Below are 16,407 nucleotides of genomic sequence, written 5' to 3' on the forward strand. Positions count from 1 at the left end.
ATCAGGAAAATTATCTTTGATTGTATTTCGTCCCCCTCTGAGCTTAATTTGTATTGATATCGTTTCCAACAACAATATGGTTTTATAGTAAAGTAGATCTGTAGAGCAGAAAATACCATTTAAAATCAACACGTCAACTTGAGTAAATCAAATATTTTAATAAAGACAACTCCAACAACAATATGGTTTTATAGTAAAGTAGATCTGTAGAGCAGAAAATACCATTTAAAATCAACACGTCAACTTTAGTAAATCAAATATTTTAATAAAGACAACTCTCCAAATCAATCAATTAACCTGGAATTGAATTCTTAAGACTCATGTATTTTCATTGATACTATCTGGTTGAAGACACCATTTGTAAAAAAAAATATAAAAAATGTATAATAAAAAGAAAAAAAGAAAAAAAAAAGAAATAAGAAATCACAAACCGTATAAGCAGTGGTTGATAAATGTTTACATGGAAGAAGAAAAACATTCAGTATATTTGTGGTTGGTCCTTTTTTGTTCAGCTCTCATCAGCAATTTATTTTTTAACATACACCTCTACTTTTGTGAGAAGCTCTGATGCCAGTTGCAGAGCTTGTTCTCCGTTGTTTGATTTGAACTGTCCATTGGGAATGTGGGGGAATGGGTGACAGTTGGGGTATTGAGTCTTTTTAGCATCCACTCCTAGCAGCACCAGTTGGTCCACTATTTGGGGCAAAGTGTTTAACTGAGAGTTGTAGCAGGAAACTCTGGCAGCGAGGAGTGAGATAGAGCAGTCGTTGGGTTGTTGGTTTCCATGTCTTTTGAACTCTGCAGCCATGAGAGTCTTTTCCACAACTTGATGGACCTTGAACAGACACCACTCTGTGCTTCCACCTCCAGTGTCTTTGTAAGCTGCGGTGAGATCACAGCGGGCCTGTCTGCACCAGCGCTGGGCCTCCTCTCTGTTTGGCTGTGGGACATTTCCATAATGTCTCCAAAAATTATACCCATGCGAATGGTGGCTACTACTATAGAATCTCTCTCTACCACATCTGTGACGTTTGGCCTCCTGATCCCACCTTTCATAGAAGCCTCTGGAATGTGTGTTCCACCCTTCATAGAAACCTCTGGAATTTGTGTTCCACCCTTGGGATGAAGAAGGTGTAGTTTTGCCTGAAGGTGTAGTTTTGCCTTGCATATGATCATCAATCCTGTTCTGCAAGTACTTGAATGCCTCAGTGGCAAGTTGTTCGCAGTCTAGATTTTTGTCAGGATGCCATCTAAGGTACAGTCGTTTGATGGCCTTTAGTCTCTCCTCCTCAGGAAGAGTCCAGATGGCTGCCAAACATTTGTCAATTTCTTTTTTGGCTTCCTCAAGAGACTCTGGTGAAGACCTTTGTGGTGTATGTGGCGCAGAACATGCTTGTGCCTCCAGTTCTGTGGAGTCTTCTACAGACATAGGACGCCTCCTTCCCGGCTTCAGCTTTGTATCTTGTTTAAACTGATAAATATCAAGACAACTGACTTCGATGACCTCATCTTGCCCAATCTGTATTTTGTATCTGCCAGAATATGGTCCAGAAGTTCCAGGCAGATGTTCTATAACGACTGCATAAATATACCCTGCGTCAGGTGCATTTGCATAGCCAACATATTCTCCTTCCTCGAAGTTGTTGAGGAAATTCATATCGAGTGAATCGTGCCATTCCTCTGGGATGGCTGTTCCAGGCGCTGGTGAATGGCGAAGGAAGTCCTCTTTTGCAGCACAGTCACGAATTCCATTCTTGGACAGTGTTTTCTCAACATCCTCTAGACTGTCACACATAAGAAGATGTCCGAGGACTGGTAAGAGAATTGAGCCAAGTTTGTTATCTAAAAGGGCATTTATCTCTTTAGTCAGAGTCAGGTTGACCTCACTTATCACTTTGGGAGCCATGTCGTCATGGTGTTTCAGATAGAAAGTACAACCTTGTTGTTCCTTTTTGACATAGACATCCGTTTCGACACCAGTGTCATTAAGTGGCCTCTCATCAAGCCAAAGTTCTGTTTCAAGGCTCTTGCAGCAGGTTATCTCAATACTGCGAAATGTTCTCTGACACATGTCATATGCGTCTTCTTGGTTTATTTCGCCCGCAGACTGCTCTCTGATTAGACAAATAAGTCCATGTCTGAAGGGTATTGATGTGAGGTGTTTGTCAAACCATCCGCTGAACTTGCAGTCCTTTCCATATTCACAAAGCTGCATGCGTGATTCCACCACATTCTCAACAGTACACAGAGAGAGCATTTTGGGTTGAACATGCTGAGGCAGCAACTTCAGCAGTCTGTGGTGCTCATAGATATCATTGCTCAGATAACAAATGCCAAGTTTCTGAAGGAGCTGCAGTTTGTTCTCCAATGCCCTTTCTAGTCTGCTTGTCTGGAACACTGTGTCATTGAAATACAGTGTGTTTGAGGGGTATAGCATACCATCTACTGAAGGAAGATGCAAAGTCGTTGCAAGTTCAATTGTTGATGTCTTCCCTGTGTGAGCTTTGATGAGGAGGAACAACTGCTCTACAGCACGCTTGACAGTTTTCTGTTGATTAGCGTTTAGTGTCCGCTTGTCTATTGAATCCACATAAATAGCTGCAAGAACATTACAATACTGCTGTACAGTAGGCTCCTGTCCGACACCAATCTTCTTGAAGAACTCTGCATACATGACATCTTTTGCAGGAATTTTGTACAAATAAGGCCTAAGCTCCAGGTCATCAAAGGGGAGTCCTAAAACAGTCTCTGCAGCCTTCACCAGCTTTGTGTCGTTTTCAACTAACACAGCGGGGAGGTCGGTCAACAGATGGCCCTCAAAGTCCAGTGTTTGCAGGAAGGCATATGAACTCCGCAGCACATCAGCGCGGGTTTTGTTTAAGCCATGAGTTTGACAAGGCAGCGGACAGATGTTTCTCATGTTTCTAATCACACACTCTTCGGGCGGTTGTGCAAGAGCTCCTGCATTTACCATCATGTCCATATCATTGTCTCGTGTGGCAGCTATTATTGGAATTGAAGTCCAGACCAAGTCTTGATGCTTCGGATCCTTATGAATCAAAGATCCCTTTATTGCCACAGTTGTCCTCTCTGTAGCAAATGGCTGATGATAGTTGCATAATTCTTTTCTAATTTCCATCGGGAATAAGAATTTGATGTCACACATGCGCTTCAACAAGTTCCTTTTTTTGTCACCTTCCAGGGTCAAGGTAGTTTCCCACAGTTTTGATGATTTATTTTTTAACTCTTTAAGTGCAAAATCTCCTTTTGCTTCTCTTTCTATTTGTAATGCAAAATCAATTATCTCATCTGTTGATACAACATGCTTCATTCCAAGTTCTACAAGCAATTCTTTTGCTTGTGTTTTCGTGTCTGTGCCATTATCGTGACAAAACTCGTCCCAAAAGGTCTTGGGCACAAATTTCTCTTGAGGCACCATTGCCTTGTACAACTTTACACCGTCATCAAAGTAGAATGATGCCTGCTCTAAGTTCCCATGGGCACTGCGAATCAATTTCACAGGCTTCATTTCCATGATGATTTGTTTATGATACTTATTGTAATCACAATGGGACTTTAGTGACAACAACAATTTGATAGAGTGAAGAATCTGTTCTTCTGTGAGTTTGCATAGGATGGGCAGAATGAACATTACAAAGTAGTCCACATCCGTTAGGATTTTAATGTCCATGTGGTCCGACAGCCACTTGTTCTCAAGACTGTGTTTGAGAAAAACGCTGTTGTCATGCAACGTGAACAAATCTGGAAAAACTGCCATTGTGTTTGTGTTGAGAATGAATACATCTTGATGTCCAGAAATCGCCACATGCTCACCCTGTACTGTTTCAAACAATGGCAAAGACTTGAGTTTTCTCTGATACTCTTGTTTATCTTTGGATGTGGACATTCCAGACTGTAGAAAGTATTGAAGTACTTTCAAATTGTCCTTGGAAAGTTTACAGAACTCTGAATGATTCAGTTTGCAGAGTTGGGCCAACACAGTGCTTTTATCATTTATATCCAGAAGGTTGGGATGTAAAAGTGAACGTTCCTGTGGTTCCATCTTGGTGAAGAATGAAATGTCAAGCTTCATGAAGCCAAGTTTGAAGAGGATTTCTGTCTCTTCTCCTTTGGTGCCGAGATTAATCACGCTTGGCATGTGCTCCATTGTTTGGAGAAAGCGTTTGTTCTTTAACCTTGGACACACCACAGGTAATATACAACAGTCAGAGAAGAGGTCCTTAATGGCACTTAATGACATAGTGGGCCCACTGTCCCCATCCACTGAAGCTGCTGGTTGGACTTGACTTATGAAGAATTTCCAAAGTTCTTTAAGCCACTTCTGTATAGTCTCATTTGGAACCTGAAGACACCAGAGTGGATCAACTTCACAGTCTTGGAGAAGATGCTGAAGTAGACGTTTCAGATGCTTTTCTGCAGTGGGAATTGTCAGTTTGTTGAGAAACTTGCCGTCTTGTAGAATGTCCACATGCTCTGAGTTGGTCCAGTAATCTGCAAAATCCTCCTGATTATCAAAGAACAGATGCTCATATCTTGATATCAGCTTGGGAGAGTTTGTGTTGAACACTCTCAGAACTTGATCTTTTGTGAGGAGGAGTGGAAGCCCATTGACTGAACAAGACTTTTCCTTTGAAATCTTCTTTCCTTTGGTATTGTGCAGGCAATAATTCAAGAGCTGGCGGCATCTGGTCCTATCTTTAATCAGAGTTTGGTTGATAGGTAGGGGTAAACCCAACTCAGTTTTGGTAGAGTCATTGAGTGGTTTTTCTCTCAGGAAATTACCCACAGTTGAAGGACTGACAGATTTCACTTCCACTCCAGCAGTTTTGAAACTGGTCCATATCTGTGCCATCTTTGTGTAAGAGGGAACCAACCTCATTCCAAGATCCTCCAAAATGGCAGTGAAGTCTTCACTCAGTCCGTCTGTCATGTAAGGTGTGTTGGTTAGGTCTGTTTTTTGGACATTACACCAGTCAAAAGAGAACTCCTTAAATACCCTACCACCAATCTGTTTTGTTGAGCTCCTCAACACTGGAATAACATCAAGTGCTCTTTCGTCGATTGATCTGTACACATTATGTACCATTTCATGCCATTCTTGAGCAACGTCTTTTGAGACGATGGGGAAAAAACACAAATATCTGTTGTCAAAACTTGAGTTATCAACATGTACAGAAAGGACTTTCATTTTTGCAATGTTGCAGCGGATGTGTTGAAGGAAGTCTGTGTACAGCGGAGCGATGATGTTCTGTTTCAAAGACTCATTCCAATTAGCCTTCAGACTTTGTCCATCTTCTTTCCAAAGGCCTCTCCTGGAGGAATCAACCTCAAAATTCCCATTAACATGGACTGGAAGTCCAGTTTCTACTGGCAGCGGTAGAGAGCAAAAGGCTCTTCCAATGAAAGCGTTCTGTCTGCTCGGCTCACAGCTCATGCATGCAGCCAGTGCTGCTTGGGGTACCTTGTCCGACTGGTAGCTTTCTGTGCCAGTACTGTTTTTGAATGAACCAAACTGCTCTGCAATAGTCCAATTCCTTTGTCTTTTATCAGAGGTTGAAATCTTGATATCATAAATGGCCTTTAGGGGTGTTATTGGTTTGTCCGACTGAAGTGCATTTTGTAGATGTCTTTGAAAATAATCTCTCTCTTCACTGCTCTTTTCCGAGAGACTTTTTTCAACCATGAAGATGGTTTTGAGTTCATCGTCTGCATTGATTTCATGAAATTGTATCTTGTGGATGTTTTTCAGGAATAGAATCAATCCTTCAGGGTCTTCAGAAAGGGCAGAGGACAACTCTTCCATGTCACGGTCAGTGACTCCCTGGTTTGATATTTTTGAGCTGTTTGCCAACGCACCGATCCTTAGAGGCAGTCTGAACATGGTGCCTTTTTCAAGTGCAAAGCTATCTGGAAGAAATGACTTGTACATATCCATGTACATGTCCTTGAAATCCTTAGCGAGATTATAACCACAACCAGCAGGTGGTTTTCCTGATGTGCACTCAATGTATTTCCGATTGGGATCCGAAATGCAGAGTAATTCATCTCCTGTCAAGATTGAAGGGCAATCAGTCAGATGGTAAACAGAGTTGAATCCAAGTCCATATTTCCCTGTTTTCCCTGGAGCGGTGTGCTTTCCACCTTCTCCCAGCTGCTGAATGCCTTTCAGATCTGCATCAGAAAACACCTTGTTGTTGTACACACATAGTGCGGGACCCTGCAGTTGGTTCCATCTCTTCCCAAAGGTCTTTTCTGTACCATGGTGTCTTTTGTCCCAAACAAAATGAATTTCTGTGGCCTCTGCATCGTCAGCATTTTGGATGAGCTCTTTCAGAATATCCTTCTTTGATGGATAAGCGGCAATGATGTTTTTAATTCGGACAGTCAGTTCCTCATGTTGCTCAAACTGAAAGGCGAATGGAGAGCTGTTCTCCACAGAATATTCCTCCAGAGATTGATGTCTGGTTGTCTCGATTCCAAAATGTCTAGCCATTTTCCGTGCGATATCCTCATGACATAATGTGATCCCTGAAGGGATTGGCATCCAGGGGCTGTCGTTGTAATGAAGTGTGCTTGCTGGTTGTAGAACACCATGTTCACTGGGTACGAGACAGTCACTTAGCTTTTCATCTTCTCTGGCCTCACTTGGCCCTTTGTTGATGTTGTTTAATATTGTGAGACAAACCTTGAGATCAGACTTTGGAAGAGGGTTGTGTCCGTGGAGTGCATGCAATTCCTTGAGCACAGTTAAAAGCTGGTTGGATGTGAAGTTCTTTTCGACACCTGCACACTTCCAGAGCTCCTTGAAACCAGAAAAGACAGGTGGAAGCACATGGAGATATGGCTTAGCTTCAAACTCCTCATTTTCTGCCACAGACTTGACATCCTCAAACTTGTCGCCAACAAGAATGAATGGGAATGAATGTGCCCTGTTTGAAATTAACTCAGAATCTTCTGAAATTTGGAGCCATTGGTTCAGATACCTATAGCATTCGTGGGCTATTTTGTAGAGCATGTTTTTGTTGATGCATGGCTGAGACTGCCTAGAAGCCTCTTGCAGTTGTTGAAGAACTGTCTCGAGTGGTGGACTTTCACGAATGCCCAGAATCTGGAGAATTGGATCAGCACTGTGTATTTTCAGGTTGGAATGATCAACCACAGGCTGTGTCATGTTGACAAGAAGGCGGCATGCGTCACTATAAACCTCAGTGGGCTTCCAAAGTGTTATCATTCCATCATTCTGTTGAGCTGGAGAGAATGCTGGAATGAATACAGTCTCCCTTAGTACTTCCCACCAGGGAGAGTCGTCTTCCTCATGTAGGGAACTCCTCATGAGTTCAAGAGTGCACCTCAGATGTCCATATGCCTTCTCTTTGTCTTTGGCCCAAACACCAGCAATTCTGCCAGTTCTCTCTGCAATGTCTTCCAAAGGGAAATGGGAGTCACTCAGCATCCCCAGTTCCAACAGACGTTGAATCCTTTTGGGGGAACAAAAGTCATTTTTGGTCCCCCCAAGCAAGCGGCCCTCTTTTGGTTCGAATAAGCAGGCCACTTTTCCATTTGGATGCACAAGTTTGTTGATATACTGGAGCTGTCCACTCTGCGTAGGGACGCATGGATTGCATGTCAGCAGACTGTCAACTGCACTCATATTAAGATCAATGGCATGCAGCACAAGAGCATCTCTACTCTCAGGGTCCATGGTGGTCAGGTTGCTAAATACCACCTCCTGGTAAAATGTTTCCCAGTCCCATGTTCTGCTATGTAGAACTGTCTCCAAGCCAGCCTGTTTGAAGCTATTTCTCACCCACAAAGGAAGAGGAATGACATGGTTGGGTGCCTTTGCATGCCTGTGACACACTTTCATTGCAAGCGTACCAACATTTTTGTCATCTTCAATGCTTTGGTGCAAAAATCGAGCATTGTCCAAGGAGCACCAATTACTCCCATCACTGAAGAGCTCGACTGGCCCATTAGAATGCTGAGCAATAGCAGAGTAAAAAGCATCCACCAATGGTTTGAAAGTATCACACACTTCCTCCCGATAAGGCCAAAAGGTGTGGTAAAAGTAATTTTCCAGGATCTTGTTTTCAAACATATCCTTCAACACTGAGAGTACAGTGATGTATGCAGTCATTGCAGGATCTTGAAGAAGGGCTTTGTTCCACTCGTGTCTAACTCCAGTCTCCCAGATACCTTTTCGATTGGAGGTCACAGCAAATGCTCCATTCACATTCACTGGGAGACCTGTGTGAATGGAAAGGGGGAGGAAGCAAAAAGCCTGTCCAACAAGTTCTGTTTGTGATGGGGCCCATCTTTTGGTTTCTGGATTGGCGTGCAAAGGGACAGCAATTCCTCCAATAGGTAGTGAGAATATGGCTTGCTTATTTTCTTCCAGGGACATTTTTAAGGATTGCTGTGTCCCAAAGCAATTGTAGAGAAGCCAATACTGAACATGCACATCTGAACTGCAATGTTGGGTGATTTTAGCAATGCTGACTGTATTGCAGTCAATGACCTCTTTGCATTTTTCACCAAGCTTCATCGTTTGATCTGATTTACTTTGCCTTAACAAATGGCTGTCATCTGGAACCTTCATTGAACTCTCTGTTATCTTTGAGACTGTGAAGAGTGTTCCGATTTGGTCATCTCTTGGAGGCGTTGAGGCATCACCTGTGATGTTTTGCAGAGATAGTGTGTTGACGTTCTTCAGAAAGAGGAGGTGAGTTTGTGAGTTTCTGGTAAACTGCTGTTGGAAAATATCAATCTTTTTTCTGTCAAACACATTTGTGCTGATTTCTGACACAAGAGCTTCTTCTCGTGTTCGGAAAGGTAGCTTGATCAGAGTGCCTGGGTAGTAGGGTTTAGGGGCACATTCTCTGGTGAAATTGCAATCAAAAATGCGCTCATATGGTTTAAACTGACCAGGAAATCTATGCAAGAGTCGCTGTCGAGAGAGGTCCAGCTTGATTCCAGGGTTTGTTTTGCCCTTGATGTGCTTCGTCAGGTGGGTTACATTTGGATCCAGTATGAGAAGTTTGTCTCCACTAAGGATGGAGGGAACATCAGTTATGTGATACACAGTGTTGAATCCAAGTCCAAACTTTCCAATTTTCTCCACCATGTTTTCTTTTGAGGCAGACCCAACTCTGACAATGTTTCCCCAATCGTCTTCTGAGAAGAGCTCATCATTGAATGCCCAAAGACAAGGTCCCTGGCACAGAGCCATGCCAGGGTCAATAAGACTTTCAGGAGGGTCATTGTGTATTCTCAAATCCACCATGAACCTACAGGTCTTTGCACCTGCATCCTCCGCATTTTGAAGGAGCTCTTTGAAGATGTCATTTTCTTCATCATATTCTTTAAGAATGTTCTTAATCCTCATTGTTATCGGTTCAGACTGTCCACATTGTTCTATTCCAACTAACTCTGGACTGAGAATGCGAGTGCTGAGCAGTGGGATGTTTAGCCACTCAGCAGTTGCTCTTGGAATCTCCTCGTGGATAATGTGGAATTCTTCCTGGTCATATTTAAGATCCTCCAAACCATCCCTGCTCATGTCACAGAAGACTGTTGTTGATCGTGGTTTGAGGTTAAAGTGTTCACTCTCTGCCATGACTGGTACCAGGATATCATCTCCAACTGTCTTCTTCTCTCTCCACAACCAATTAAGAATGGCTATTGACACTTTCAGCTCAGAGGTATTTCCAAAAGGAGGTTGCTTTTTTTCAATGTTTTGTTTTATATCATGAAGGATGCCCACTACTTCTTCCTCTGAAAGCTGTAGCCTCAATCCAAACTCAACAAGCAACTTCTTATATGGGAGGAATTCCTCTGGAACCTTCCTGATATAAGAGGTCAGCTCTAGATTAAGTGGGTAGTCTAGGACCAACTCTTGAGGAGAGACAAACTGGTTGTGGGTCCACAGCCAACACGTGTCTTTCTTCATCACTTTTGAGAAGTCAGGAATATGATCTTGCATGCATTTGTAAATGCTATGCAACTTCCTTTTGAAATCCACATCAGTGTCTGGATCGTGCATCGTCTGTGCCATTGATTTCAACACTGACAAGTTGTCTACCACCTTTGCAGGAGAGGGCAAGCGTCGGAGTCCCAGTTTGCTGCTAACTCTCTCACTAAGCTCCCCTGTCAGAGGCATGACATGCCCGACAGTGTCCTTGTACATTGCATGCCTTATTTCATTTGGACAGAAGAAAGATCTTCTCTGAGATTCTTCCTGGCTTTGTTTTCTCTTATCGTCAGGTTCAACACATGGGATCCACTGCAAGACACGGAGATGTTCAAGCTGCTGTTCAGAGAATCTGGTCAGCAAATCAGTGGCATCCAACAGTCTTAAAAGCACCTCAAATCTTTTTACAGCCTCCTGTTGTGAGTGAACATGCAGGTTCTTGATCTGTGTGGCGGCATGCAACACGTGGCTTGGGGTGACATCCATCTCTTTAGTCAGCAAACCAAGATCTGTTAAGCTCTCCAGCATCTGCGGTGTCTGTCTGTACACAGGTGGAGGGAAGAATTCTTCAAAGAGGACTCTGAATGTTTCATTTCTTGGATCAAAAAAGGTTGAAGCCTTTTTCAGTTCTCCATTCAATTCAATGAAGCTCAAATCCTTGCATCTTCTTTCCAAAGTCGTATTCTGAGAGAAAAGGATTTTGCCTTGTTTTAAAATCCAAATCATGATTTTCTCTTTGTCATTTCTTTCAAAATCCCCTCTTTCAAGCCCATCAATCAGGAGACTGGCTACATGGACAGTATCCAAGAGATCGATGTTTAGCAGCTGTAGTAGTCTTCGGTCAGCCTCAGTAGCACACTGTATAAGTGAATCAGGCATGGGGAGTTCTGCTGGTATTGCTGGACCTGAACATAAAAGTACAGCCTGTTTGGAATGAGCAGGAACACAGGATCCATTCATGGAGAGGAACAGAGGCAACTTGGAGAGGACGTCTTTCTCACGGTTTGAAAGAGAACCCAGACTGGAGAGGTAGTCCTTAAGGTCTTCCTTTTGTGTGTGAGAGGCAGTTGTCTTGATGTCACTGATGACATGCTGTGAATCTAAGTTCACCAACAGCTGCATTACACTCCTTGGGGATGGCGGCAGCACATAAGATTCCAGGTCTTGGTGTTTTAGGCACTCATCTCCTTTCACAACTGTGCCGCCAACTTTTTTCACCACTTCAGAAATCTGGTCTGGCAAGGTAGTTTGTTTGCTTTTTTGAAGAATAAGTGTGGTGTTCTGTTGTAGTCTTGCTAGTAATACAGGATGATTGACTTCCTGAAGGGGCTCGATGGGTATTATTGGCATGCCAGTGAAACCACTTAACTCTTTGAAGTGATTGTTGAGAAACTTCCAGAACTCTTGGAGCCACTTTAAGGGTGGGTGCTGGCTACTGCCGACCTCCCAGGTAACATGCCTCGTCTTTGTCTCTTCCCAGCCCTTTGGTAGGTACCTCTTTGCATATTCAGCCACACGGTTTGAATCTATGTTGAATATCTTGAATAAATCTGAAAAAAAAAGATAAAATATTACTTAAAAAAAAGGCAAGGTTGTTGATATTAAATCATTTGAATGGAATTCTTCTATTATACAAAAGATGTACCCGTTGTGGCTAGTTCTTTCAGATGTGTGAGGCAGGGTGTACTCAAGTCGTCAGGAATGAAGAGGTTTTTGCAACCTGGCAGCAGGACTCTGCAGGAAGAAAACATGGGTTATTCTTAAAGTTGCACTATGGAAAAGTGGCAGCCTGTGGCCATGAGAAGTAACTGCACCATGTTTAAACAGGAGAAAACGGCAACAAAGAAAATCTTTAACAAATCTTCAAGCAAGGTATCTTTGGGCTGTTTTACATTTGTGTCGTTCACACTTCATGCTCTAGAAAGAAGACTGTAGCCTTTTACGGATTTCGCAGCACTGGTCGTACCCAGAAGAGCTTGCATTTGCAATTTCATGTGTTTCATACAGTAGTTGTTGGAAGGCTTTTTTCTTGTTCAGGCAACTTGGCCCAACTCTATGATTTAGATTGCAAAAGGCCAGATTTATTTTGTGAAAAGGTTTCATAGAGCAGGAGTAACTTGAAAAAACATTATTATGAAGGTTACTAAAGCTGAAAATATTACTGAAATATGTTACGATTTTAAAAATATAAGTAAATTAAAATAACTGACTGGATAATAATTGTACTTGGCGATGATTGAATCCACTCTTTGCAAACAGAGTAAACAGAGTTCTGCTTGAGGCATATATATTTCACATATAATATGCATAAATTATCTGTTTGTTATCTGTACATAATTTACCTATAGACCAACTAGTAGATTAGACCAGTGGTTCTCAAACGTTTCATGTCAAGGACCTCCAAATTGAATAGGCCTTGGACCCTCATTTCATAGGATTTTGTCCCAGGAAGACCCATCCGAGAAGATATTAAATATAAAACAAATTTTGTTGTTGTTAGATATGACAGGTGTGGATATATAACAGAGGTGAGATCAGAATAGTCATTATGCATTATTTCATTATGCTAACTTCTAGTGAAGAATGAGTGAACTTAAAACTGTACATACTCTGTACACATATGCTGAGAAATCCCATGTATTTTCCCCATGACAGGAAATAATGTTCAATAATGTTGCGCTATTCTCAAAAACGAATAAGAATGCTAACTGTTAAATCATAATGAAATTAAGGATGTGTCCTCACTTAGTAATGTCCTACCTATATGTAATCAATATGAAATGAATATGTTAAACAATGTGGTTGCTATTTTGAAAGAAAATTTTTCCTATTCTTCCTAGGGCGTTAAGCCAGAATTTCTCGACATTTAGAACCACTGTTTGTAGACCAAACTGTATAATCTCAAAACACTAATAGAATTTTAAAGAATGCATTGTACTTGCACTTGATTTGATCCGAACTTGCCATAAGTTTGCTCCATGGTATGGAAGAATTGTGGAAAATGTAAATCATTTGGCCACATGGTGGTGCTATTAAATAAAATCAATATGAATGTGAAGTAATCAACAGCTTGTCCATCAGAAGGAACTTTGTTATTAGTCTAGTTTGGAACTGGAATATAGTATTTTGGCCCCTTCATTGCTTCTTGCAGCTATATTCTTACTTTATTGTTGTATTCTATACCATTTTATTTTGTAGTTTTGTGTTCTTGCATTGCTATTCACAGTGTTCACATGCCGCTGACAATGGCACAATGTGCTCAGGGGCATATGGTTTATTTCTTATTGTATAACTGTTCATATTTGTACTCATACTGTATTCAACTCTGGCAATATCTGAATAGACAACAATCAAGAGCAACAATTATTGTTATTATTATAAATAGCTGGATGCTTTTGGTGTGTTGCTGTATGAGTGTGTTGTGTGTTGCTATGAGTGTGTGATGTGTTGCTGTATGAGTGTGTGTCATGTGTTGCTGTATAAGTGTGTGTGATGTGTTACTGTATGAGTGTGTGTCAGAAAACGCTAGTCTAAACACAAAATTAAAAGTGAGACCGTAAGACGACTTTTGCGGTTTCTGTTCAGACTCTCTCCGTCTAAACGTAGCCTGATACTTATCTTATAATTATATAACTATTATAACTATCTTATATCACAGAATTGTTACGCTGTACATTGACCAACAATATTACACAAGCAAAAAAGAGCTGACTGCAAAGTACAAGCTTTAAAATAATGTAAACGTAGTGACAGTGGTAATTCTCCCTCTTTGTAGGCTACAAACTTACCTAGGAAATGTATCACTATCAATGAGAGCGATGTCCTCCTCTCTGTCTGAGAAACATCTGAAGGTCCCATCACTGAGTGGAAGCAGTTGAAGACCCTGAAGTTCTTGGTATTTTCCATCACTCAAAATGTACTCCAACAGACAGAGTCTGTCCTGTTTGGAAATGTTATCCAAAGTAATTCTGTGGAGAACTGGCCTCATGAAAGCTGGAGTCACCTGCCTCTCAGTGTAGAGTTGGGGGACAACATATCTGATGGCTCTCGCAACAAAATCTGGAAAAGTGACAAGGTTTACTCCACAGGAAACCAAAGTCCTCCCTATGGCAGTCCCCATTACAGAGCTTGTAGCATCGGTACAGGGGAGCACCGCTTCTGAGGGGCTGACAAACTTTCTTTCATCTGCAGCAAGGGAGAGGGCAGCAACATCCTGTAAGAATAGCTGTTGAAGAACATCCAAAGCAACCGCATGCCACTTGTCTTTGTGTTGGATCTGGGTGATGTTTGGCCAGAGACGGTACACAGAGGAGACGGGGAGTGAAGACTCTCTGGATAGTTTGATAGCATCTTGAAGGATCCTGAGGTATGCTAGTGGGAGCACTTCCTTTACCAGCAACTCATTCCACAAGGCAGCTTCGTCATATTTCTGGTCTTCCTCTTGCCACTTGATGTTTCTTCTGTTGTCTGTAAGGCCAAAGCATGCATTCACATACACTGGGAGTCCAGTCTTGTTGGATTCATTGTTTGGGAGAGGCAGAAAGCAGCTCAGTCTGCCATCCGTATAGTCTCCTTCCTGACCACATGGGAATGCTAAGTCAACTTGAGGGTTAAAGCATAACTTCTTCGCTAGGGACTCAAGCTCATCTAGATGTCCCTCTTTCATGCAGCATGTTGTCACAAGCCACTTCTTTGTCTCTTCGTGGTCTTCTGAAGTAGAGGTGATGATCTTGAAGCCTGTTGAGCCGTCGATGATCGCTGCATCTCCAGACTCCAACACAACATCAGTGGGACCAGAGCAGGTCACTTTAAGCCTGACATTGACAGAGTTGTCTGTGTTGATGTGTATCAAGGACACGGATTTCACATGTTTCAGGAACAGTAAGCTTATGTCTGCATCTGCAATGAAGCTGTCAAAAAGCTGAACCACTCTGTCAGAGTCGTATAGATTATCTGAAATCTCTGAAGGCTCATTGCGCAAAGGGAATCTGAAAAGTGTCCCGGCAAAGTGCTGGTCTTCTGTGATGACTTTTGTCCAATTCTGTTTGCCTACTTGTGTGACAATATCTTGAAATGGTTGGAATTGGTCACGAAACTTCATCAAAAGGTCCCGGTCTTCAGCATCAGCCAGAGACCACTGATAGCCTCCAGTTCCTTTTCCAAATAGCTTCTCTTGGGGGTCCAGTAAGCCAAGGTACCCTGAACTGAATATGCATGGCACATCTGGGGATAAAGTAAAAAACAAAGATTATAATAATAATTAAAGGACTTCTGATCTTGTCATATGATATCTTATAATAATTAGGGCTGGGACTTTATCGCATTAATTTAGATTAATTAACTAAGAATTAAAAGTTAAAGAAATTGATGCATTTAATCGCATGATGATTTTTCTTTATTGTATAAGAATGTTACCTTTCAAAGAAGACCAGACTCATGCATGTGCTAATAAGTATAAAGTATAATAAATCGCAAATTACTTTTTTTCTTAGTCTGGTTTGTTCATAAAATAAAATAAAATAAGAGAAATTGAGATCAATTAAGAGTTTTTTTTCCAATGGTCAACTGTTCTGGAATGTACTTGAAAGTACTGCGTTTTACTTTTACCTCGAAAGTGCTTGAGTTTACAAACGGTCCTTTGCGCTATATATATATTATTCCAAAAATTGCTGCACTTTGTTAAAAATTGCATTGATCTGTTGGTCTGTGTAGTAGCTAATACAGGATTTTGCTGCTTAAACGTATATAATGTATAGTCATTTATTCACTCGTATACCAAAATTAATTTTAAAACATTTTTGCCTTTCGCATCAAATATGCGATTAAAATGTGATTAATTTAGATTAATTAACTATAAAGTCTAGAATTAATTCGATTAAAATGTTTAATCGAGTCCCACCACTAATAATAATATAAAAAACAGATGAATATTTACACTTGGACTAACGTAGAATATCTGCAAAGTAACTGCCTGGTTTCACCTGTTATGTGGTAAACAGAGTTAAATCCGATCCCAAATCGTCCCACTTTGTTTGGGTCGTCACGCTTCACACTCCTCCCTGTAGCCTGGATGCCTCTCCAGTCATCATCGGTGAATGCAGCGTTGTTGTAGGCATAGAGAGCAGGACCTTTACATGAAACAACCAGTGTACAATCATTGTAACAATGTAGTTACTATGAGATTAGGCTAATCCAACCATTTCTATAGTTTAAAGGATACGTTCAGATTGTTGGACCCATAGCCCTATTTCCTACTTACCAATGATGTTGTCAATCTGTAAAGCACAATCCATGCTTCATACTGGATACTAATGATAAATCAATGGGGCCACACGCCAGTCTGTACAAACTCTGAAATAAACATACTTCACAGTGCACCCAAAGGAGATTTCAGTGTTTATGTCAGGGCTTGTACA

General features: G+C 41.5%; 1 protein-coding gene across 1 annotated transcript in view; it reads right to left on the bottom strand.

The window, feature by feature from the left end:
* Positions 1 to 212: 212 nt before the first annotated feature.
* Positions 213 to 16,407, bottom strand: part of sacs2 (sacsin molecular chaperone 2) — a gene marked incomplete at its 5' end in the record, with an annotated part of 39,490 nt that continues 23,295 nt past the window's right edge. The window contains 4 exons of the mRNA XM_084325948.1: positions 213 to 11,541; positions 11,637 to 11,725; positions 13,780 to 15,214; positions 15,973 to 16,119. Of these exons, the coding sequence (XP_084182074.1) occupies positions 527 to 11,541; positions 11,637 to 11,725; positions 13,780 to 15,214; positions 15,973 to 16,119 (12,686 nt within the window). The 3' untranslated portion in view covers positions 213 to 526. The remainder of the gene's footprint in view (positions 11,542 to 11,636; positions 11,726 to 13,779; positions 15,215 to 15,972; positions 16,120 to 16,407) is intronic.

The sequence above is a fragment of the Notolepis coatsorum genome, assembly GCF_963971535.1.
Source record: "Notolepis coatsorum genome assembly, chromosome: 12".
NCBI lineage: Eukaryota > Metazoa > Chordata > Actinopteri > Aulopiformes > Paralepididae > Notolepis > Notolepis coatsorum.